At 44.2% G+C, this 25,126-nt stretch overlaps 1 protein-coding gene across 1 annotated transcript; it reads left to right on the plus strand.

The window, feature by feature from the left end:
- Positions 1 to 321: 321 nt before the first annotated feature.
- On the plus strand, positions 322 to 24,791 carry LOC115105166 (EMILIN-2). The gene is given in 9 exon segments (XM_029626851.2): positions 322 to 609; positions 1,027 to 1,152; positions 2,871 to 3,046; positions 3,257 to 4,237; positions 4,240 to 5,346; positions 22,200 to 22,415; positions 22,570 to 22,620; positions 22,899 to 23,015; positions 23,195 to 24,791. Coding segments are annotated over 9 exon segments (3,270 nt in total). The 5' UTR covers positions 322 to 451; the 3' UTR covers positions 23,533 to 24,791.
- The last annotated feature ends 335 nt before the right edge of the window (positions 24,792 to 25,126 follow it).

Consider the following 25,126-nt stretch of genomic DNA (forward strand, 5'->3'; position numbering starts at 1 on the left):
ATAGGATAATAACTTTCATTTGTTTTAATTATTAGTGTCGGTCGAACAGGGCGAAAATGATCATATTCATTCTGCAACCCGTTCTGCAGCCATGTGACGCACATGTGCATCAAGTACGGAAAATGCGGGCAAGACATCCTGCAAAAACAACATATGGTAAAATGCATCTGCATCTGGTGGACATATGGCGTCAGAAAAAAAATTAAAGCAGACGAGTGATGTGAGGAAAGTGGGAAAAGGATGTTTTTTCAGCTTGGAGCGCATTTTTCTATTTGGGAGGGGGAGGGGGTCGCCGCTTTGCCCCAAAAGTCACACTACAGGCACCCTGGAAGTAAGTTTGCATGATCAGCCTTTCGAGCTGCTGCTGGGAGAGGGAACAACCGTCTAACCTCAATGCTTGAAATACATTTTTAATATTTGTCTACTTGTCGTTTATTTTCGTTGTCTAAAAATGAAGTGCCTTCCCACCGGGTTCATCCTTAAAAGTGCCTTATTTCCCTTATTGCTCACCTTTCAATTGATCTATGGAACGAGGTCCCGGTATAACCAGGGGTATAACATGTTCCAGGGAAGCGCATACTCTGGCTCAGAACAAAGACAAAGGAATAAGTGAGTGAAGTTTTCATTAAAGTGTATACTGTTTATACAGTAATTTGATACTTGTGTGTAGTTTTGACATAATTTATGGTGATTGTCTCTAATAGTCTAAATTGTCTAGAATACACCTATTTTAATTATTTATTATGCCTCACAGTACGCCTATACTTAATTAAATGTTTTTTAAATTTAGCATCGACAGAACAAAAAAAAAGCAAATTCGTATAGGCCTACACATATAGCTTTCTCTTTTTTTTGTTGAATGGAATACACATTGGCATGTACAATTTCGCTGCAATCTCATAAAATAATGAAATCAACATATTTATGGTAGGCTATAGAATGATTTAGATTATTCGACTTAATTTCTATAGAATAGGCAGCATTTTTTCGTCGTCATTTTGTGTGACACAATAAATGCTTTTCCAGAAACTGGTGCGCATACGTTGTGCACAAGAACATGAGCTGTGCGGTCGTGGGGGGTATGGAGAGCTTTGTGCAGCCGGAGCCAGCGCCTTGCCGGAAGCATCAGCCCAACTGCGCGCAACAAGTGATGTAAGTGGAGTGCTGCTATTTTGATTAGTCTAAAGAGCGGTGTTACAGCAGTGACTCAACATAATCAAGTATGATGACTTTGAACACTTATGCCGCATTCATGTGCTAGTAGGAACTAGTAAACTCTGAACTGTCCGCTATGCTAACGGTTGAATGCAGCACCCGTTAGCAAGTCGGACATTTGAGTTTCGTAATTCCGACTAGTACGTGAACGCAACATAGACTTTGAACGTTCATTCCGTGTTTCAAACAATAGAGCTAGCCAGCGTGTAGTCTTAAAACCCGGAAATTAGTTACCTCTGGTTCATTCAGACATCCCTATGGGGAAAGAATATGGTTTTGGAATAAACACCGAAAATAAGGTCTGAGGTTAACACAAGTTCAGGAGATCTTATACGTTTTGTTCTATGAGATAATAGCAGTCAGTTAACAGTAACCTTTATTAATTATGAAGCCTTTGTGCTTTTTCCCCCACAACTTCATCAAATTCACAAATTGATGTTAGCTGATGAATATGATTTCATATAACAAAACATAAGATCTAAGCCTGTGTTTACCACAGATTTTTTCTGCGTTTATTCAAAAACCCTACAAAAATGCCACTCATCGGCATTGTCTAACGAACAATGGCGGAGTTGGTGCCTACAAAAAGACCCCATTACTATCTCTCTCTAGTGTTAATGATCCATGGTTGGTCCCATCCTCTGCCTGAGACGGTCTCTAAGAAATAGTATTCAAAACACTGTCACATGATTGCATTGTTTATGGGCATACCGACTCAACGTGTGTAAATGTCTATGTGATCTTTGCACCCACTGGATGGTGTGTAGTGATACCCCCCAGGACATAGGCCCCTACTTGTCCCGTCATCCTCTATAATCTGCCTTCACCCCTTTCGATCATCAGATTATTCTATATTTACGACAGACAAGTGAATTTGATTGACTTATTCTTTGCGGTCTATTTGTCAGTGTCTGCGACGAGTAAAATGTCAACGAGCCATTGAGCTTTATGGAAGATAAGGGGGGATAAAGGATTGTGCAGCTGAGAAGAATAGGTCCTTTATCTGCCTAGACTGTAAATAAGCAACTGCCTGTACTGGCATGCATTGGCACTGTTACTCACAGCCCCCCTGTGCAACATCAGAGGCATCTGACACATTTCTCCCCGGGTTGGCTGCTTTCGTGTGTGTTATTATTGAACACCATGTTGGGCAACAAGCAGCCAGCTCTGTGAGAATGTCCTGGGGCCAATGACGAAGCGTGGTTCCACATTTGACTGGGTGTGAATGGTGGAAAATATGAAGCAGCGTTAAAAGGAGTGCGTGATTAATTACGAGTGTGACTGGCTAGCTAGCCCTTCTGGAGTGTGCCGTCATAAATAAACAGATCGTTATCGCCTGACAAAGCATTGTTCACATTTCTTGAACATAAAGGCCCATTTGACATTTGGAAAGCAGAAGGTCACTGTAGAATAACAGGGGGGGTTTATGCTGTGCTCATAGTTGCTAGAGTATGTCTTGGTTTAAGTCTTTCCTTTGAGATGTTCCCAATATCCTTCATTTCTATATTGATTAAATCTGTTGTTAAACTATGAATATCATTCAAATTCCTAATTTGTGAGGACTGCCACTCAAGTTAAATCAATACAACCCCATTGTAGAAAATGTGAAGGCAGCTTTTGGTCATCCGTTTCTTTGCAATCTTTATTTTTTCCAGGTATCGGACCCAATTCCGCCCTATGTATAAGGTTGGCTATAAGCTGGTGACAGAGCTGGAGTGGAGGTGCTGTCCAGGCCACCAGGGTCAAGACTGCAAAGACTTGAAAGGCATCCCATCCAGTCAGACAGTGCTGGGGCCTCGGCCCACCCTGCCTCCTGCCCCAGAGACACAGGGTAGGGGAAAGTGGCTCAAACCCACCTCACCTTGTAGAGACAGATACCTGACCCTAAACATGACTAATATGCTTGTTTTCTCATATGATTCCTTTAGGAATGTTTTTGCACTAATGTAATAATGTTAAACATAGATTACACCCACAATTAGATGTAAGTTTCCGAGATGAAAAGAGGATTTATCCTAACCATCTGATAATCCCCCTGTAGATCCGAGACAGCAGGCATGGGGTCAGAGTGGCCACCCCTGGGGGGCAGGGAGGCAGCCAGGGGGTCAGACGGGCCAAGAGCCGGCAGGGGGCCAGGGAGGGAGTCAGACGACACATCAGCTGGAGGAGGTGGTACAGCGTCTGTCCCAGCAGATTCTAGACATGCAGGCAGCCATGACCAGCCTGTCGGCCAACCTGAGGGTGGACCTGCAGGAGGACGCCAGCAAGATGCTGGTCACGCTGCTCAATGTCTTGCGGCAGCCAGACCGCGTGCGTGGGGAGCAGCAGAGCATGCTGCTGCAGGGCCTTTCACTGGAAAAAGAATACAACACGGTGGACATGGACAAGTTCATGAGCAAGATCAACCACCTCACCGACACCATAAACACCAAGAGCAATGTACTGGACGACCTCCAAGCCAGAGTCAACCACCATGATGGACAGCTCCACCTGCTAATGGAGGCCAGCCCGGCCTCACCCCCTCCCTCTCCGCCAGCCAATGATGCGACCCTGCGCGCCTATGTGGACACAAAGTTCCACGCCCTGAAGGACGAGATGATGGAGGGCATGGAGATCAAGATGGCAGACCTGAAGAACTCATGTGACTATAAGATCCTGTCGGTGCAGGAGCAGTGTGTGGGCCAGGAGAACAGCTACCTGAGCCTGACCGAGCTCCTCGAGTCCAAGGAGATGAACCTCCGCAAAGAGATCCAGGACTTCAAGAACCAGCTGCCTAATTCACAGAGGGGAGACGGAACCCCTCCAGGGGTGGAGGAGCTGCGAAAGGAGCTGTTCCGGGTCGCTGAGGCCCAGCTGATCCTCCAGTCCAGCCTAGAGAAGAAGTCCAAGCCTGACCCACTCCTGGCCCGTGTGGAAGAGCTGGAGGCCCGTCTCAACATGTCGGAGAGGAGCGAGAAGGTGCGCAGCCTCTTCCTGGAGGAGAAGCTGAGGAGAGAGGGGGCGGAGGGGGCCGCAGACCTGAAAAGGCTATGGAGGACAGGATGAGCTCCATGGAGGACCGGGTCACTACTCTACTGGTGGAGATAAGCAGCCCTGTATCTGGGGCGCAGACTGCGCTAGAGGCACTGCAGAGTGCTCAGGCTCTGGAGGACAGACTCAATTCCCTAGAACAGCTGTGCTCTACAGAGTGCAAGTCTGACCAACCGGCCATAGAGGGCATTCATCAGAACCTCCGGGTCTACAGAACTAGCCTAGACACAATTCAGTCTAACATCAATGTGCATTCAGCTAGTCTTGCAGACATGGAAGAGTTTGTCCAAGGGCAGCTCCTGAACCATACCGCCAGTCTTACAGATGTGCAGGAAGAACTAGGAGCTCTTAAAGAACGTATTGGAGGACAGCAGGGTTCTCTGTCAGCCTTGGGTCTCTCTCTTAGCCAGCAGTCCCTGGAGCTCCAGGGGCAGCTTCTGAACCACAGTGCCAGCCTTACAGGCGTGGAAGAAGTGCTAGGAGCTCTCAGTGGGCGTATGGGAGTACAGAAGGGCTCTCTGTCAGACTTGGGTATCTCTCTCAGTGATAATCTTAAAGATGTGCAGGAAGAGCTGGGAGCTCTTAGTGGGCGTATGGGAGAGCAGGAGGCTTCTCTGTCGGCCCTGGGTCTCTCTCTCAGCCAGCAGTCCCTGGAGCTCCAGAAACTGAACACCTGTTGCCTGAGCAGTGCAGGGCCAGCCCAGGAGGCCAAGGACCTGCTACAGCTCCACCTGACCCAGAGAGAGGAGCTGAGGGCCAGGCTGGAGGAGCTGGACAAGGAGGTGAAGGCTGAGGCAGACCACTGCAGGAACAGGACCGAGGGCGTAGCTCTGGACGTTGCCAGCATGGACAGCCGGGTTACCAGCTTGGAGAACATGTGTGGTAGGCTGGAACCCATCTCCAGGAGCCTGCACAGGATCAAGGAAGGGCTGAACAAGCATGTGACCAGCTTGTGGAACTGCATTAACCAGATCAATGGCACCTTGCAAGCCCACACCAAGGACATCAGAGGACTGAAGGGAACATACCAGAACCTCCAGGACCACTACTCAGGTATCACCCAGGCCCTACATCATCTGACCACCAGTCCTGAGAACAGTGGTAAGACTTGACATTGAGATTGACAACTTTGCTTGCTTAAAATTTGCATGATTATTCCAACACTCCAGGTTATATCTCCCATATGTTCTTAAACCTACAGCTCCCCTGCGACAACTTCTCCAGCTAAGTTTCCTACTGGTTACATTGCAGTAATATAATAATAATATACACTGTGTACAAAACATTAGGAACACCTTCCTAATATTGAGTTGCACCCCCTTTAGCACCCCCATTAGACTCAATTCGTCAGGGCATGTTCTCCACAAGGTGTTGAAAGCGTTCCACAGGGATGCTGGCTCATATTGACTCCAATGCTTCCCACAGTTGCTTCCATTTAGCAGATGCCAAACTTAGTCATGCGTGCATACAATTTACGTACGAGTGGTCCCGAGAATCGAACCCACTATCCTGGCAGTGCAAGCACCATGTTCTACCAACTGAGATACAGAGGACCACTACAATATAAGGGCAATTCCACGGTAATGGAATTGTGCAGAGAATCACATTTTTCACTTTCAAATGTATAACAAACAAAAACCATTGATTTCAAAGTCTAAGAAAACCATACAACTCTATGCACAAGGACTACTTTAAAAATGTTACTGGACATTTTTACAAAATACACTTACTGGAAGAACTGTGCGGATGCAAAGTTTGGTAACAGAATTTCTGTAAAATCTCTTGGTTTTTTACGTGACCACGTTTTCCAAAAACTCTTTGGAAAGAATGGGGTGTCAGCTATGACATCATACATTGACTTTGGGGGTGGGGGTGGGGGGACATTTTGGTTAATGAACTACAGTAAGTGAAGTTCACTCGGCAACAGAATTGCGGTAACGGAATGGGTCCCCGATCTATACTGCACAGAAATGCATAATTATGGATATGAATGTCATTCTCTTCACGGTGATGTATCCTGAATAGGTACACACAGGTAGAAATATGCAATATCCTCCTTTATGCATATTTGGGTATTATTCTACACACTGGCTATTACTTTAATGTTTGGGAGTGGAAAACAAGGCCAAATCAGAATCTATCATAGATGTCTGTTTCACAAGTTAGAGTAGAGTGGAGTTCATTACATTAGAGTCTACTCAACTTATTTTTACTTTACTATGCTCTCCATCTATGATTTGGTTTAGTTTTGGTCATGACTGGACCAAAAATCAACATCTGTGGATATTGAAATTAAAGCCGGTCTTGACCATACCAAAAACGACATCTGTGAACGTTGAGATCAAGGCCAGGGTGGACCAAATTTCAACTACTTTTCAGCGTCCATGGACGTCCGTTTGTTGGTCAGTGTTCAGTGGATAAGAATGATAGTTGCAGTAAATGGAAAGAGAGGGGGCTCATGGGTAGGTGTAAGTAAGAGCCGGGAGAGGTGACATTAACTAGCAAGAGCGAGGCGGAGCGAGAGGTTGTTTAATTGAACCTTTATTTAACTGAGCAAGTCAGTTAAGAACAAATTCTTATTTACAATGACAGCCTACCCCAGCCAAACCCTAACCCGGACGACGCTGGGCCAATTGTGTGCCGCCCTATCACGGCCTGGAATCGAACCAGGGTCTGTAGTGACGCCTCTAGCACTGAGGTGCAGTGCTTTAGACCGCTGCGCTACTCGGGAGCCTTAAACACCAGACAGAAAGAAAAAGAAAACCTTTGAGTTGAACTAACCGTATGCCAGTGGAAGGGAGGACTGTAAGCAGGTGTCCCAACGATGGTTGGTGACTACTATGATTTCCCATTGTAGCCAATTCAATTACATTAATTCCGTGACGGATTTTCCAGAAATCCCATTACCAATTTGGTAACAGAGTTTTGAGTTTTAACCACTTAGTAATTCATAAACCAATAGATATCAGTAAAAACACCAACTAATTGGTAGATCTACTCTTACTTGTTACTTCTGTGAACTTTCATTGTACTACTTCCTCATGAAGGGGAGACATTTGAAAATATCTTAACGATATGCAGGTTTTTGGCAACAGAATTTCAAGGCAAAGGGTAATTGTTCTTAAACTTACAAGGCAAATCATTTCTCCAAAACTTTAAGTGTTGTTTTTAGTTAGTAGGGTTGTTTAACTCAACATTATTGGGTTTTGAAGTATTTTTAATACCTTTAAGATTTTCTGGTAGATGTTTTCTAAGACCCCTTTTTCATCTGTTTGACCAGAAATCAAAGCCTTTACTAATATTTAGGATGGAAAATGATTGAAAATGATTATTATTTTCTCTTACTCTTCTCATTTGACATGCTCCTATAAACTTCACATGTCGGTGCTCATGGGTCCTTTTTTACATGGAAATGACCATCATCCGGGTGTTCCAGTAGCAGAGACTGGAGATTACAATCAAATGGTGCTAATAAGATCAACTTCAGAGCTGCAGCTGGGGCCAATTTGAGTTGTGTTGAATGTAGGACGGTTAGTTGAGTGTATGAGAACAGAGCGAGAGAAAGAGGGGGGGGGCTGGATTTCCATCTCACTGCGTTCTGACTCCGGGGCGGCAGCAATGATTGAACACACATGGTCTTCTTAATAGACCCGGTTTGTGTTAAGCAATGCCTGGGCTTTAAGGGATTATCACCGTGCATGCATTTCTGTAGTAACTACTTCTGTCGTGACTAATCTTGCTGTCCCATGGTCATCTGTGAGTTCAAAAACCCCATATCCTTTTACATGACAGATAACTAGTGTGGACATGGACTAAGTTATAAATGATGGTGCCCAGGTGACTCAACCGGGAATAAAGGCACCGGAAGCACACTCCATAACATTTATGAGCATAGTGCCTCTTCTTCTGAATACAGCTCAACATGACTTACTGGTTTACAGAGCAGCTCTGCACGCTCCTGTCTGGAAGTTCCATGGGGAAGGGGCCCTGGTCCTGGCTGTGAAGCCAGAGGTAGAGACTTTAGATCGGAGTCACTGTTTCTCAATTCTGGGTGTAGCTCTGGAAGTCAAGTGTGAGCCTTAATAACAGTCTTACTTAGAAAGATGTCACACATTTCCCATCGTGCACATGGAGACTAAGAAATGAAGTGTCAGTAGCCCGCCCTTCACTTGTAACAACTTATGTTTAAAATCATTATTCTGTCAGCTGGAATGTTTGGGTTGTACTCCTCAGAGGGCAGCTCGCTATTCATATGTTCCAGACTGGATGCTGTTTTACCACAGGTCACATTGGGATGTCTTTGTCTCAAACTTGGCTCACTGCTTCACTTCTGTCCTGGACTGGCTTGCACAGTTGACTACTTATAAGGACGTGGAAAGTGATGTCCGTTATAGGGACGTCGGTCATTGGCTTATCAATTGTCTACTTATAGGAACCAATCAGATGGTTTGTTATTTGAGAGCCGAGGGGCCCAAGTGTCTCAGTGGGTTCAGATCAGGTGCTTCTGGGTTGATATGACATCACACCCTCCTACCTCTTCCCCCCCAGTGCCCTTGTGTTCCATCCCTCTCTCCATATCTCCCTGCACCATTTTGCTCTGGTGTTGTTGAATTTGTTTAGCACACTGGCCTGGCCGTGTCTCTCTCCTCTCTCTAAATAAAAACACAGGGCTCTATTTTTGACTGCAGCTAAGGAAGCGCAAGTGTCAAATGCACGTTGGTTTGCAATTTCATCATGCAAAAAACTGGCGCACCGGCATATTCCAGCCCTGACACCAGGTTTGGTATTTTACCTGTCTAACTTCAGCTTGCTTGCGCTGAGGTGGCAACATTTGAGCGGTGTCCTTAAAAACAAGTGCAAAAGTTTCACATTTCATGCAGCTGTAATGGGAAGTTTTGAGACCCACAAAGCAGGTCTTCTCAGTAACGCAGTTGATAATGGCATGGATTTTGAGAGCGGAAGCGCAGCCTTTCCTGCCATGGTGCACAGTGCCCACGGAAGGAGAGATGTGCCTTTTGTCCTGGCGAATCTCATATTTAGAAACATTTAAAAAAATATTGGTTTCCTCCATTTTATTTTATTTGATTAAAAACCAAGCATAGCCTACCCTCCCCTTAATTAATCAAGTCTGGTTTAGCAGCATTACACAGCTGCAGGTTTTTATCCTGGCCATTAACCAAAAGTAGCCTAAAAATAAAGGAGTTCTGAGTGGTCTACTGAGAATCCTTTGAAATATTTGAGGATTTGCCTTCATGCTTTTCCTTATTCACTTCACATACCTCAATCAATCAAATGTTTTTATAAAGCCCTTTTTACATCAGCAGATGTCACAAAGTGCTATACAGAAACCCAGCCTAAAACCCCAAACAACAAGCAATGCAGATGTAGAAGCACGGTGGCTAGGAAAAACTCCCTACAAAAGGCAGGAACCTAGGAAGAAACCTAGAGAGGAACCAGGCTCTGAGGGGTGGCCAGACGACTTCTGGCTGTGCTGGGTGGAGATTATAAATGAGTGACTGCCATTAAGGCAAGAATGTTCTTCATGATGTTCATTGATGACCCAGCAGGGTCAAATCATAATCACAGTGGTTGTAGAGGGTGCAAGAGCTCAGTACCTCAGGAGTAAATGTCAGTTCGCTTTTCATAGCCGAGCATTCAGAGCTCGAAAACAGCAGGTCTGGGTCAAGGTAGCACAAGGTAGCAGAACAAGTCAGGGTTCCATAGCCGCAGGTAGAACAGTTGAAACTGGAGCAGCAGCACGACCAGGTGGACTGGGGACAGCCAGGAGTCATCAGGCCAGGTTGTCCTGAGGCATGGTCCTAGGGCTCAGGTCCTCCAGGAGGGGAGAGCGGGAGACACCACTAGCCCCCCGGGTACATAGACTTTTGCAGCATAGATACCTACATTTCGCTTGTTCAAGTAGGTTGTCTATCCCCATTGTCAAAGAGCACCCCTCGTCCTATTACCAAAGACACACTCCTCCAAACTATTCAGTCACCCTATAATGTCATATCAACGGCAGATTGTTTTGAGAATCTGCTACACACGTAGGCAACTATACAATTGACAGGAACCTAGCATTTTGTATGGGACGGCAGGTAGCCTAGTGGTTAGAGCTTTGGGCCAGTAACTGAAAGGTTGCTGTATCGAATCCCAGAGCTGACAAGGTAAAAATCTGTCGTTCTGGCCCTGAACAAGGCAGTTAACCCACTGTTCCCCGGTAGGCCATCATTGTAAATAAGAATTTGTTCTTAACTGGCTTGCCAAGTTAAAGGTTCAATAAAAAAATAGATGTGTGAATGTTATACGTAAAGACATTTAGGCCTACAGTACGTGTACACACAGTGCCATGGAACAAGAGAAGCAATTTATGCATCTGACCCGATCCTTTAAAAAATATTGTTGGTGGTTGAACATTTTTTTTCTTCTTTGTTTAATTTGATTAAAAACCAACCATTTTAGAAAGTTTGACCGTCCATGAATTTATGGTGAGAACAGACATGGCTTGAATGCAATGCAATTTCGTCTACTAGTTCTAGAAAAGTGCAAATATGATCTGTGAGACAGTTCCATGATGTTTATAAAACATTACATTTGCGAACAGTATAATGGTGAGTGGACATCCCCCCTCTTTATATTGGATCTTTACCCAGCTGCTGTGAAAAGTTTGGATGTGTGTAAAACCCTACATAGTCTTAAGTTTCCTTGTCTGTATTATACACCCACGGGGAGCAATTATGGTGCCTATAGAACTGTATTTAGACAGCCTATTTAAAACAGTTTTTTAAATTGTTCGAATTTGAATTATACACTTTCTTTTTAGGCCTAATCAATAGCCTAGTGAATTGAATCTTGCTTATTGACTACATGTGGCATGTCCCCTCTCCAGACTGCTACTTACAGTAGGCATAGCCCCTATATCAGTGTGAATGCTCTAGCCTATGTATGTTTAACAATGTAAGTCCATATGGCAGCAATGCAATTACAACAATGTGGACTGCAGACATGTTCAACATATATTTAGCAAATATGGGCCAGGCTATTTAACGAACTAAGCTATAATGGACTAGCATTCAAATTGGAATTGATGACAAAGCAATGCATATGTAAAAACACAACTTGAAGCAACCACATATTTAGCCATTGAGCATGTTTTGATTGGCCAGTAAGGGGCATCGACACACCCACAACTCGTTTATTCATCAAAATCCAGCCCTTTCGCACCACCACTCACTACTGCACCCATAACTCCAGTTGTGAAAATAGCAAAAAATATTTGACACACCCCCGAATCTAAAACGCCAGCGCTAAGATATACCATTGTGTTAGGTTTGTTCAAATGTAGCCCACAGGTTGCATTTCAAATGGAACCCTATCCACTATATAGTGCACTTCTTTTGACCAGAGCCCTAAGGGCCCTGGTCAAAAGTAGGGCATTACAGAAGGAATAGGGCACCATTTGGGACGCAGACACAGTGAGCAGTCAAGGCTTTCCCCTGAGCCACATGTTCTGCTCTGTACTGCCATGATGTCATACACACCCTACCCCCTGAAGTTAGAGCACGAGTAAGCACTGGATGGAGGGACCGAGATTAGGGAACCTCAATTTTCCTCAATGGTTTAGATAATAAATGTCTTGATTGCTGAAAGGAAACAAGCAGATTTTCCTAAAATGGCATGTTTGGCTGCTCACTGACTGACAGTCCTGGCTTGACAAATGCCAAATTTAGCTTGGCTTGTTGACCGGTCTGAAAATGAAGTCCAAACTGCTAACAGATTTGGCTCGGGTATTTAGGTTGTGTGTTTTCCTTGGTTTGGAGCTCTATTGCAAAACACACATTTTACAGGGCCAACCTATCCACCCGTGCTCAGGAGAAAGATATTTTGTTAGGTTTATCAAAAGTGTAGTTTATGGCAATTCCACAAACCATTAGTGACAACCAAGCAGCTAATAAGGTCTCTCCTGATCCTACCAATCACTCCCCAGAGATTAGCTGTGTGTGTGTGTTCTTGTGTGTGTGTTCTCCCATGTGTGTCTGTGAGAACCACACATGCAATATGCCCAACCTTGCTTTGCCTCATCACCATCCAGAGGTTTCCTGACAATGGGATCTCCACACTACACTAAGTACCACTTCCTCAGTGTGTATGATATCTTGTGAATGTGCAGATGTGTGTGTCTGAAGCGAGTATGCTTACTTAACAGCACATCCTTTTCATTGTGTTTGACAGAGTGGCCTCGGGTCACTAAAATCCTGTTACCAGACAACACAACATTTAAGGGTTCTGTTATGGCCAGTAAAGAGAACCTCTTGTGCCGCCTCAGAGTCTATAATGCTCAGGTCAATGACCCTATGATAAATACGGAAGGCTGTAGGATGACAGTCCGACACACTGGCCAATTGTGAAAACCCTGGGAGAGAGAGATGGTTGACCAGGGCCCCATGTGCTCTTGTCAAAAAGAAGTGCGCTGTAAAGGGAAGAGGGTGCCATTTGGGACGCAGGGCTCTGGCATCACAGGTGCTGGCCCAGATGGTCCAGAGCAGTGGCGGTCGGTGAAAGAGGACAATATTTAGTTTTTATGAGCATGGCCTTCTGACAAATCACTTGGCTCCCACTGCAGTAAACACATCACTTTAGTCTCTTGCTAAAAACCACCTTGTAACTGCTCATTTTTATTCCGCGCTGTCCCATTAAACGAATGTGATGTATTAATTGTTACAGGTTTAAGATGAAGATATCGATTTATCACTTCTTCCCCTGAAAGTAGACTTCAGGTCCAAATTCTGGGAGTGAATGCATTTATTTCCAAAATCCCAGGCTCTGGATCGTGTCCATTTGGCTCAGGCTGACTCGTAAATCTGGTCTGTGGTACTAAACTGCAGTACAGTGGTTATGATGTGGTATGTAACATGGGCGACCACACGGATTCTGTCCTCAGACTGGTGGAGGGAATACTGTGCGAATGGCCCGGGCTGTGAGTGTAGAGTTATACATTGTAACACCCCCTCCAAGGCTACAGCTGCAATTGTTTACATCCACCTCTTTAATCATGGTGCACACATGCACACACACGTTGGCGCTCCATCCTTTAATAATTACCCTGGGATTGGGGCTGAGATTGGCATTCAGTCGGAGTCATCCAGGCCCAACTACACACACACACACACTAAACGTCACACGTGGAAATGCCGCCTCAGTCCCTCCTATGGTGTTTTACAGGTTGCTAGTAGTCGCTTCTCTGTGTCGTGTTTAATAGGGAGTAGGGTGAAGCTGCCCCTAGACTGTGATCTTAGTTTCAGTTCAACATTTTCCACACTAATGGTTGGGGAAGTTGATCCTAGATAAGAGCTCACTCTTAAAAAGTTTTAGTGTTGATTTTGGGGATAGGCCGCCTGGTGACTTGGTATGCAGGTATGCCATTAATGTACAGCCTAGTCCCTTTCTGAAAGAGTTTGGACATATTGCCTGTGGTCTCTTTCAGACTGCTCAGGAGAATAATGTTGTAGGAGTAGGCTGAAGTTGCCCCTGCCTGGACACTGATCTTGGGTCCGTTATGCATATTCCCCACTAATGGTTAAAGGGCAATTCCGCCACTTTTCAACTACATACTGTATTCATTTTCTCCAGCACCATACCAGTGTCTATATACAAATTAGTGGATTCGGTTATTTCAGTCACACCTGTTGCTGACACATATATAAAATCGGGCACACAGCCATGCAATCTCCATAGACAAACATTGGCAGTAGAATGGCCTTACTGAAGAGCTCAGTGACTTTCAAAGTGGCACCATCATAGGATGCCACCTTTTCAACAAGTCAATTCGTCAAACTTCTGCCCTGGTCAACTGTAAGTGCTGTTATTGTGAAGTGGAAACGTCTAGGAGCAACAACGGCTCAGTCGCAAAGTGGTAGGCCACACAAGGTCACAGAACGGGACTGCCGATTGCTGAAGCGCCTAAACATAGGCTATACTCAGTTACAACACTCACTGCTGAGTTCCAAACTGCCTCTGGAAGCAACGTCAGCACAAGACCTGTTCGTCAGGAGCTTCATGAAGAAATGTGTTTCCATGGCCGAGCAGCTGCACACAAGCCTAAGATCACCATGCGCAATGCCAAGTGTCGACTGGAGTGGTGTAAAGCTCGCTGCAATTGGACTCTGGAGCAGTGGAAACGGGTTCTCTGGAGTGATGAATCACGCTTCACCATCAAATCAAATATTATTTGTCACATATACATGGTTAGCAGATGTTAATGCGAGTGTAGCGAAATGCTTGTGCTTCTAGTTCCGACAATGCAGTAATAACCAATGAGTAATCTAACCTAACAATTCCACAACAACTACCTTATACACACACAAGTGTAAAGGGATAAAGAATATGTAGATAAAGATATGAATGACTGATGGTACAGAACTGCATAGGCAAGATGCAGTAGATGGTATCAAGTACAGTATATACATATGAGATGAGTAATGTAGGGTATGTAAACATTATATTAAGTGGCATTGTTATGGCAGTCCAAATGGACTAATCTAGGTTTGGCGGATGCCAGGCGAACCCTACCTGCCCGAATGCATAGTGTGCCAACTGTAAAGTTTGGTGGAGGAGGAATAACAATCTGCGTCTGTTTTTCATGGTTCGGGCTAGGCCCCTTAGTGCCAGTGAAGGGAAATCTTAACTCTACAGCATACAATGACATTCTAGACGATTCTGTGCCTACAACTTTGTGGCACCAGTTTTGTCCCTTTCCTGTTTCAGCATAATGCTCCCGTGCACAAAGCGAAGTCCATACAGAAATGGTATGTCGATCAGTTTGGAAGAACTTGACTGACCTGCACAGAGCCCTGACCTCAACCCCATCGAACACCGTTGGGATGAATTGGAACGCCGACTGCAAGCCAGGCCTAATCGCCAAACATAAGTGCCCGACCTCATTAATGCTCGTGGCTGAATGAAATGGAGCAATGTTCTAACATCTAGTGGAAAGCCTTCCCAGAGGAGTTGAGGCTGTTATAGCTGCAAAGGGGGGGACCAACTCCATATTAATGATTTTCAATGAGCACGTGTCCACATACTTTTGGTCATGTAGTGTATTTGAAAATGGGCGTTTCTTAAAAAGATAGGTCCTAAAAAATGCTTCTCTGTGACATCACACGGTAGGATTAAAAGTAAGAAACTGATTTTCAAAACCTGCATCCAGTTTCTAGCTCCCCACATCACCTGCAAATCTGTGTTTGAAAATACATATATTAAAAAAAAGTAACTTTTGATTATGTCATCGGCTACAACCTCTTAACTTTATTTCCCCCCCCCTACAAAACGTTGAAATGCGCCATTTTCACATATGGGAAATTCCATGGTAACGGAATTACGCTGAGATGGTCTCACTTCAAAAAGTTACCAAACAAAAACTATATTGATTTCAAAGTTTAAACAAACCGTACACATTTTTACTATTTCCACAAAACATTTTACAAACACACACTTACTGGAAGAACTGTGCAGATGCAGTTTGGCAACAGAATTTTGGTAAAATCTCCCTCAGTTTTTGACCACATTTTTCAAAAACTACCTGCCCTGAATTAAGATTCAAAGCTGTCTGCAGAAAGAATGGGGTGTCAGCTATGACACAATTTTGGTTATCGAACTACAGTAAGTGAAGTGGATTTACATCTGGTAACAAAATTATGCGAACTGAATTACATGATCTGTACCAAATGCATAACTATCACTCTGAATATCAATCTTTTCATGATGTATCCTGAATAGGTACACAAAGCTCGAAATAGTCAATAGCCTCATTTGCATATTTGGGTATTGTTCGACACACTGGCTATTATTCTAATGAGCTCCGCCCCCAAACAAGACCACATTTGGTTGGTCCAGACCAAATCTGAACCAATCATAGACATCTATCTTTCACAAGATTTGACAGTACAGCAGAGTTCAGTACAGTAAAATATACTGCACTTTACTGTGCTGTACTAAACTCTACTGTACAGTGCTGTGCTATTCTCTACTTTTCTTTATTGTACTCTACTGTTCTCTACCATGCTTTACTGTACTGTGCTGTCCAAACTTATGATTTTACTAAGTTACAGTTCATATAAGGAAATCAGTCAATATAAATAAATTCATTAGGCCCTAATCTATGGATTTCACATGACTGGAATACAGATATGCATCTGTTGGTCACAGATACTCTTTAAAAAAAAAGTAGAGGCGTGGATCAGAAAACCAGTCAGTATCAGATGTGACCACCATTTGCCTCATGCAGCCTGACACATCTACTTCGCATAGAGATGATCAGGCTGTTGATTGTGGCCTGTGTAATGTTGTCCCACTCATCTTCAATGGCTGTGCGAAGTTGCTGGATATTGGCGGAAACTGGAACATGCTGTCGTACACATCAATCCAGAGCATCCCAAACATGCTCAATGGGTGACATGTCTGGTAAGTATGCAAGCCATGGAAGACATTTTCAGCTTCCAGGAATTGTGTACAGATCTTTGCGACATGGGGCCTTGCGTTATTATGCTGGTACAACAATGGGCATTCAAAGTGGCATCGATAAAATGCAATTGTGTTCATGGTCTGTAGCTTATGCCTGCCCATACCATAACCCCCACCGCCCCCATGGGGCACCCTGTTCACAACGTTGACATCAGCAAACTGCTCGCCTACACGACACCATACACGCAGACTGCCATCTGCCCGGTACAGTTGAAACCGGGATTCATCCATGAAGAGCACACTTCTCCAGTCTGCCAGTGGCCATCGAAGGTGAGCATTTGCACACTGAAGTCGGTTATTTTGTTGTGCAAACTCAGTTTCATCAGCTGTCCGGGTTGCTGATCTCAGACGATCCCGCAGGTGAAGAAGCCGGATGTGGAGGTCCTGAGCTGGCGAGGTTACAGGTGGTCTGTGGTTGTGAGGGTGGTTGGACGTACTGCCAAATTCTCTAAAACAACATCGGTGTCAGCTTATGGTAGAAAAATGGCGGACATTCCTGCAGTCAGTATGCCAAATGCACTCTCCCTCAAATTTTAGGGTGGCCTTTTATTGTCCCCAGCACAAGGTGCACTTGTGTAATGATCATGCTGTTTAATCAGCTTCTTGATATGCCACACCTGTCAGGTGGATGTTTCCAGTCTGTCAGTCCTGAGATTGCTAAATAAATGTTCTTCTTAGAAAATAGTTTGCAGCAGAAGCAGAAGAGGCTGTTTCTTTCAGAATACACCAACTTCTAGGGATTTTTTCACCACTTACCAAGGTCTTCCTGAAATACTGGTGGCAACTTCTTCCATCACTCTCATTCCTTAGGGAAAACAAAGTTAGGTGTTACCTCACTTGGTCCTCTGCAAACTAGTTGTGTCTGAATTCTGTCAGTCAGAACAGAAGGCCAGTCAGCAGGGTCTGTAGACAGGGGTTCATCCTCTGCAGCAGGATTTGGTGGGGATTCTGCTACAGGCATTTCTAATGGAGAGCACAAGGGCATTCGTTTACCCACGTTATTCACAGCATTTATAGTGGTGGAACATCCCACATACATACCCAGTAATAATCAAATCATCATTGTTACCTACAATATGGAAACGTAAGACTTTGCAAAAAGGAAATTATTTATTTTGTTTATGTTATGCACACAAAAACAGATGCGTGTACCCACACCTGAAGAATCCTGCTGGGGAGAAATGGAGGAAAATAGGTCTTCATCCTCAGGCAACATTTGTGAAAACACCAGTGTGCATGAGGAGGTGGATGGCTCCTCATCCTGAGGTGCCGAGATCATTTCTATAGAAGCCTGTGTGGCTGAGGAGGTAGATGGCTCCTCATCCTGGCCAGTGCCAGAGGGTGCTCCAAAATATTTCAGAAGTGCCCCTGAATTTGCATTGAAATACAGTATGAGTCTGACACCCTAAATACATTTGTTGCACAATTAAATATACATGTCATTATGCACAATCTATCAAACTTTCAGAATAAGAACCAAATGAACCATACAACCTCCTTGGCTAATTCTAGGCATAAGACACCCACAACTAAATATATCACAAAAGATACAAAATATCAGCATAATATAGATGTCTTTTAAGTTAGCCTACAGCATTGGAAATTCCTCTTACTAAGCTCAGGACCTAGTCAATACAATCAATGAAAACCTTTGATGTCACCTCAAGTTAACCAAATCAATAATACATTCTGCAGGATACACACATTATCATGATGAAACTGTGAAATTATATCCAATGTTATGTAAGCTAGCTGGACAGAAAACAAAATGTCACCCTATGCGTAATAGCATAGCAAGCAACATATTTGTTAGCCAAGTGTTATACGAGCCTATTTCATGACATGCATAATATTATACTCAAAGAGATGACATAGCTACATACCTTTAATATTTTGCACGTTTCTGCTCTTTCCTCATTTTCCTAAACTGGGCACCTGATTGATGGCTTAGATCTTTTCTTATCCATTTGTGTGGATTTGGCACTCGAGCATCAATACATTACCCATCCCCCAACACGGTCAACCAAGAGTCAAGACTAACCCAATTCACCTTGGTGGCGATCACACTGGTTTTATTCTTAACTATTTCGCACAAAGCAGAAAAAAATGCAACAATATGTCTGTAACTATATATATTCACAGTATTATGAATGAATTGTGGTTTATTTGCATTAGTACTGTACAAAGTTAGAGGTACGCTATTTGATAGATTCCCCCACTCTCCCTACCTCGGGCTTCCAGTGGGGAGACCCCGGCTTTAAGTTTACAGCCGCCATGGTGCACAGAATCGTCGGTCTTCTCGATCCTCCAAACAAATTACTCCAGGCAAAAGCAACGGATCTTTACACTGGAGTCAATGTGGGTCCTCAGTGCGTTCGGCTGTGTCAAGAAGCTGAGGTGCGACAGAGTTCGAAGCCATTTGGGACCAGTGGCACTGGTGCACCAGCTTCAAGCAAATGACAACGTTATGGAAGTACAAATCCTCAGCAATACGTGGAGGACAGTACAGTAGGCCAGCAGGACAGAGGAGAAGAGACTGAGTGTAAAAAACTGTTCTTCAGCATGTTGGATGCTGTCATTGGTGAAATGTCAGAACGATTCAGCGAATGTAACAGCCTACTACTGGTGGAGGCCATGTGTGCCCTTGACCCAGAGATACATGACTTTCTAAAAAATAAGATGAAACCTCTGCAAAGGATCTAAGCAAAACAGATTTGATGGAAGCTAGGTTTAGTGACGCCAGCTCTGGCTCCAATGACTGAAATCGCCCGCTCTGGCTCCAATGAGGACAGATGGCCCCACTTGATATCCTGCAATGATTCTCTGGGCCCCTCTCCACTATTCCTGCCGTACTTACTACACTGAAACACGGACTGACTTTTTGGGCGTTCACGGCTACATATGCGAGAACTCGTTTTTCACTTTGACAAAGGTGTTCAGTCAGCACAGAAGAAGCATGCTACACCTAAGGAAAGCTCAACTAATCTAACTGTCATTTTAGGGGATCTTACGTGAAGATTTCAGGGAGAATGGAATGATCGATGACTCAGGAAGTTCCACAGAGCATCAAAGAGGCTGCAACTCTTTTGAAAAGTTATAGATTAAAACCATGTAGCTGGTTGTTTTTTTTTTACCCCGTTTCCTCCCCAATTTCATGGTATCCAATTGGTAGTTAGTCTTGTCTCATCGCTGCAACTCCCGTACGGACTCTGGAGAGGCGAAGGTCGAGAGCCGTGCGTCCTCCGAAACACAACCCAACCAAGCCACACTGCTTCTTGACACAATGCCCACTTAACCCGGAATCCAGCCAAACCAATGTGTCGGAGGAAACACTGTGCACCTGGCGACCGTGTCAGCATGCACTGCACCCTGCCCGCCACAGGAGTCGCTAGTGCGCGATGGGACAAGGACATCCCTGCCAGCCAAAGCGTCCCCTAACCCGGACGGTGCTGAGCCAATTGTGCGCCGCCCCATGGGTCTCCCGGTCGCGGCCGGCTGCAACAGAGCCTGGACTCCAACCCAGAATCTCTAGTGTCACAGCCTTAGACCACTGCTCCACTCGGGAGGCCCGGCTGGTTGGTTTTTATTGAAATCTTGCTTTAGTGTGTAGGGCGCCGCCCATGGTGTTGATAGAGCGTGGCGGAGATTGTGCCATTGAACCGGTCACTTCTTGGTCAAAAGCATTTGAACGTGTGTTTTATTGTGGTATAGCCAGATATAAGGGGAATTCAATAACATTCCAATGCAAGAACCCCAAAAATGTGTCACTTTATCCTGACATCGGGTCTGATCTGTGGTGTGGTCTTTAATAAACTCTGTTTAGGTCACTGATGACAGGGAGAGATAATTACTCACTGTTTAGATGCTAATGACAGAATCTCTCAAGCATATTGAGAAACATTCTATACAATAACTGTACTTTCATGTAAAATGACTAGAGAAAGTACAGTAGAAGGTGTAAGAGTGCAGAGCCGTGGTCAAGTGGGTAACACTCACAGCACATGATGCCTCTGGGGTTAAATCCCCGTATCCATCCTTCCTCATGTATCTCCCCATCTGTTTCATGCCTGTCAAATAAAGTTAAAAAAAATACTGAGGGGAGAGGAATTCCCCCCAAAATTGAAAGAAGATGTACTGTAATGACACAGAAAAATGGGCCAATAAGGAAAAAGATACAAGCCATTACAATGGCATACTGTCAGTATGCAGACTATGAGCTGCATGTAGGGCCCCCGTCCACTAGAAAGTCAGTCGGGGTCTCAACTTACAATAGCAGTTTTCCTATGTCAGTTACTGACAGTCAATCAATTAGCCCATATCAGCTAACATTTTATTGATTGCTAGGTAAGTTAGTCTAGCCAGCTATCTTGTAGTAATCATGGCCTAATTATTGACCTGGCACACAAGACACATGCCCAGGGGCCCTCATTGATTTTGTAAGAAACTCTAGCTCAGATATCATATGAACATTGCATAAGTCATGGAAAAATGTGCTGAACTGCAGGGAACAGATTTTAAAACGGCAAAATGTTCTTCCTATCCCATAACAAAATCTGTTAAATCACATGAAATTAGTTTAAAAAATGCTAAAGTTTCTTTCTGCTCCATGAAATGTGTAGAATGGCAGCTAAATGTACTTTAAAACTGCAACATTTTCCCTACGCCCCATGGCAAAATGTGTAGAATTAACTTTAACGCTGCAATATGTCACTTTTTGGGAGAGTTCTAGATCTGTCAATCTCAATGAAAGCAAGTCTAAGAAGTGGTAGATATGTCCTATGTGTGCTATTTCTATGCGCACATAAGTTACTTTCTGTTTTGTACACCAGCTGAAATACAATATATTTGGTTATGGAAAAGTTATTTCACAGCGGTTTAGATGGTATAATGATTTTCCACATTGCTTATTTTGTCACAAACTGAAATTAGACGAACTATCAGAATTTTAGCAACCGGGAAATGGCGACGCAATTTCTGCATATTGTACCTTTTTAAATCTGCACATTTCTCCACCGCCAAGAGGGGGGTCACTAAAATGTTCTGCCCACGAGGTGGGTGGGGGGCCCCCCCCCAACAAAATCTCGCTTAGGGCCCCCAAAACGCTAGAGGTGGCACTACATACATACTGGTGTTAGTTCCCCCAAATCAGCTTTTACTGTAAGGAAAGTGAAAGCTTTCACTCCAGAAGCACAGAGGCTGTTTAAGAGTAATGACAGTGACAGCTTGTCTTCACTGTCATTTTTGGCCCATAACTTAATGCTGAAGGGGACGTGAGACTGGGAGATTCCTACTGTCTATCAGTGTCAGGATTCATCACAACACCAGCTGGTTTGTTAACACGTGTTGACCTCTCCACAGCTGGTTTGTGGTTTTATCTCTCGCTCCATCCTCTCCTTCTTTTGACACCCTGGTTTGTCATTACCCCCTCTTTTCAGGTGTTCAGGTAGGTGTGGAGCAGTCTGGTAATCCCACCGAGACAAAGCTTGTCCCTCGGGGCCCTGTCCTACCCGTTGGGCCAATACCAGATGGGGCCCTACTACATATGATGGAGACTGGGGAGGCAGGAGCCCCCGGAATCACCATCTCTTCCAAACCTCCCAAAGGGGCCGACGGCAGCATGTCCACCCTCAAGGGCTTCGCTGGAGCCCCAGGTGAGATCTAGGGGTAGCTGGGAGAGAGGCTAGGAACAAGTACAAAATGCATTTGCACATCTACACACACCCCAAGCACATGCAAGTAGGTATGTTTGCAAGATTAATTGCATTCTTTCAAAACTTCATGAAATGTATCTTCGTTATTTTACAGCCTCCCCACCCTCTACAGGGTATTTAAAGCCTAATATGCCAATGATTTCTGGTAAGTGCTATTTGACTCATTTGATTTACTATCAATATACAATGTTGAGTCTCCTGAAAATGAACCTCTTTCAACAGTTGCCCACATTCCTCTGAGGCCATCATTACACAAATCATATTTCACATTAACAGGCAAGATATTTAGTACTCTTGTTCAGATAAATTCCATAGTATTCCAATCTGCTACTGCATGGAAAAGAATTGTCCCAATAACCACTTAAAAAAAAAAAAGTGAGAATGTGTGTCAATGTGACAGATTAAACTTTAACCCTGTATCAGGTGAGCGGGTGTCCTTCTCGGCTGGTCTCAACCGCTTGCCCTTCCCTGGGGAGGTGGGTATCATCCGCTTCAACAAGGTGTTTGTAAACGATGGGGGACACTATGACCCTCACACAGGTAACAACTATATCACCATCGCACACATACAGACATCACCACACTAATCTAGATGTCAACTACAACCTATCACATCTAGGTGACAATACAGATTCATGTTTGTTCCCTCTCGCAGTTGACATGTATGAGTGCCCCCTTGTGGCTGATAGGTTTCCTCTGACCCTCTTCATGTCTTCCAGGCATCTTTCACGTTCCCATGGAGGGCCGCTACCTGCTGAGTGCCGTGCTGACAGCCCAGAGAGGTGCCAAGGTGGAGGCGATGTTCTCTGTGTCCAACCGCAGCATCCAGAGGCTGGACACGGCCGGTTACCTGCCTGATAATGGTGGAGGAGGTGGGGCTGGCTCCACCAGCTGTGACTGCGGAGGCTCTGCCTCCCTGAGCCTGGTTCTCACTCTGATGCGTGGGGACAGGGCAGGTTTAGTCATGACCGCAGGCAAACTTGCCATCTCGGAGAACACAGAGGTCCTCTCAACATTTAGCGCCGTGCTTCTCTACCCGACCCCCTCAAAAAAATAGCTGCCATGTTATAGACAAAGTTATCCCCTAAAAAAAGAGAACCCCACCAATGATATTGCTTTATGTAGCTCCACCCTCAAAACAACACCCATTCTACTTTAGATGTATGCCTTGTTCACGTGTTAGCCGGAACTAGGAAACTCTGAAATTTGACTTGCTAATCGGTTGTAGTTCTACACGTGTCGTGTTCAACCAGTTAGCAAGATGGTAATTTCTGAGTTTCCTAGTTCCCGACAAGCACGTGAACGTGGCAGTATTACGCCCAACATTGCATGCCTTACAGGTATTTTAGTCAAACAGGTAGATTGCTTTAACGTACTATCATATGACAGAGCTTTCATACAAAAAGAGATGTATCAAATATTTGATCATAGGATTCTTATGAAGGGGATGGGGCAGGCTACGGCCATTTATGGAGTATTAACATTTAGTGATTGATTATATTTGAAATGTTTGAATGTGTGCTTGTGTTGATGTGTTCAATTTGTTGTAGTTATTTTGAAATGACTATTTTATGAGAACCATCAATTATAATACTGTACATACAGGTAACTGACAAAATAAAAGAAACCCCAACAAAGTTTCTTAATAGGGCGTGGGGCCACCACAGCTTCAATGCGCCTTGGCATAGATTCTACAAGTGTCTGAAACTCTATTGGAGGGACGCGACACCATTCTTCCACGAGAAATTCCATAATTTGTTAATGGTGGTGGAAAACTTTCAGGCACCGGCCCAGAATCTCCCATAAGTGTTAAATTGGGTTGATCTGGTGACTGAGACCACAATGGCATATGGTTTACATTGTTTTCATGCGCATCAAACCATTCAGTGACCACTTGTCGTGGTAGCCCCAAAAAATTGCTAAAATGCCCAGCATTTTATACATGACCCTACACATAATGGGATGTTGATTGCTTAATTAACTCAGTGTTCCACCTGTGTGGAAGCACCAGCTTTCAATATACTTTTGTATCCCTCCTTCATCAAGCATTTCCATTGTTTTGGTAGTTACCTGTAGCATCGTTAGAGGAACTAACGTTAAACAAATAAGCTGGTCATTTTTCTACATGACAAGGGATACAGAACTTTTCAACAAGGACAGTTGTTTTGAAAGGTCTTTTGTATTTCAACACATTCCAATGAGTCAATGTTCTTTAGGACCAATGCCTGAAAAGGAAATGTTTCAGTACCTTTTCTTGGATCAGAGGACTTGAATTCAGCCCCTGGGGCCAGTAATAAAAAATGTGTTTAAACAGTGGCCATGGGTGTGTATTAACTAGGGTATTGTGTTATAATAATAATAATAATAATAATAATAATAATAATATAGGCCTACTGTTTATAGTATCACTATAAATTATGACCGAATGGTATCACAGGTGTTCCTTACATGAACTACAGTGAGTTTTGTTTAGGAAAAAGTGGATTGCATGTTCAAACAGTAGTAGGAGTTGCTCATTTAAATAATGGAACGATGTATCAGAAGTTGGTGCAACACTCTCCATTCTAACACATCCTTATCCGACGAAGGTCTCGGAGCAAAATGTCACGCTGTGTTTTTAACAGATCCGTTTAGCTAGATGAAGAGCTTTT

The sequence above is a fragment of the Oncorhynchus nerka genome, linkage group LG22, assembly GCF_034236695.1.
Source record: "Oncorhynchus nerka isolate Pitt River linkage group LG22, Oner_Uvic_2.0, whole genome shotgun sequence".
NCBI lineage: Eukaryota > Metazoa > Chordata > Actinopteri > Salmoniformes > Salmonidae > Oncorhynchus > Oncorhynchus nerka.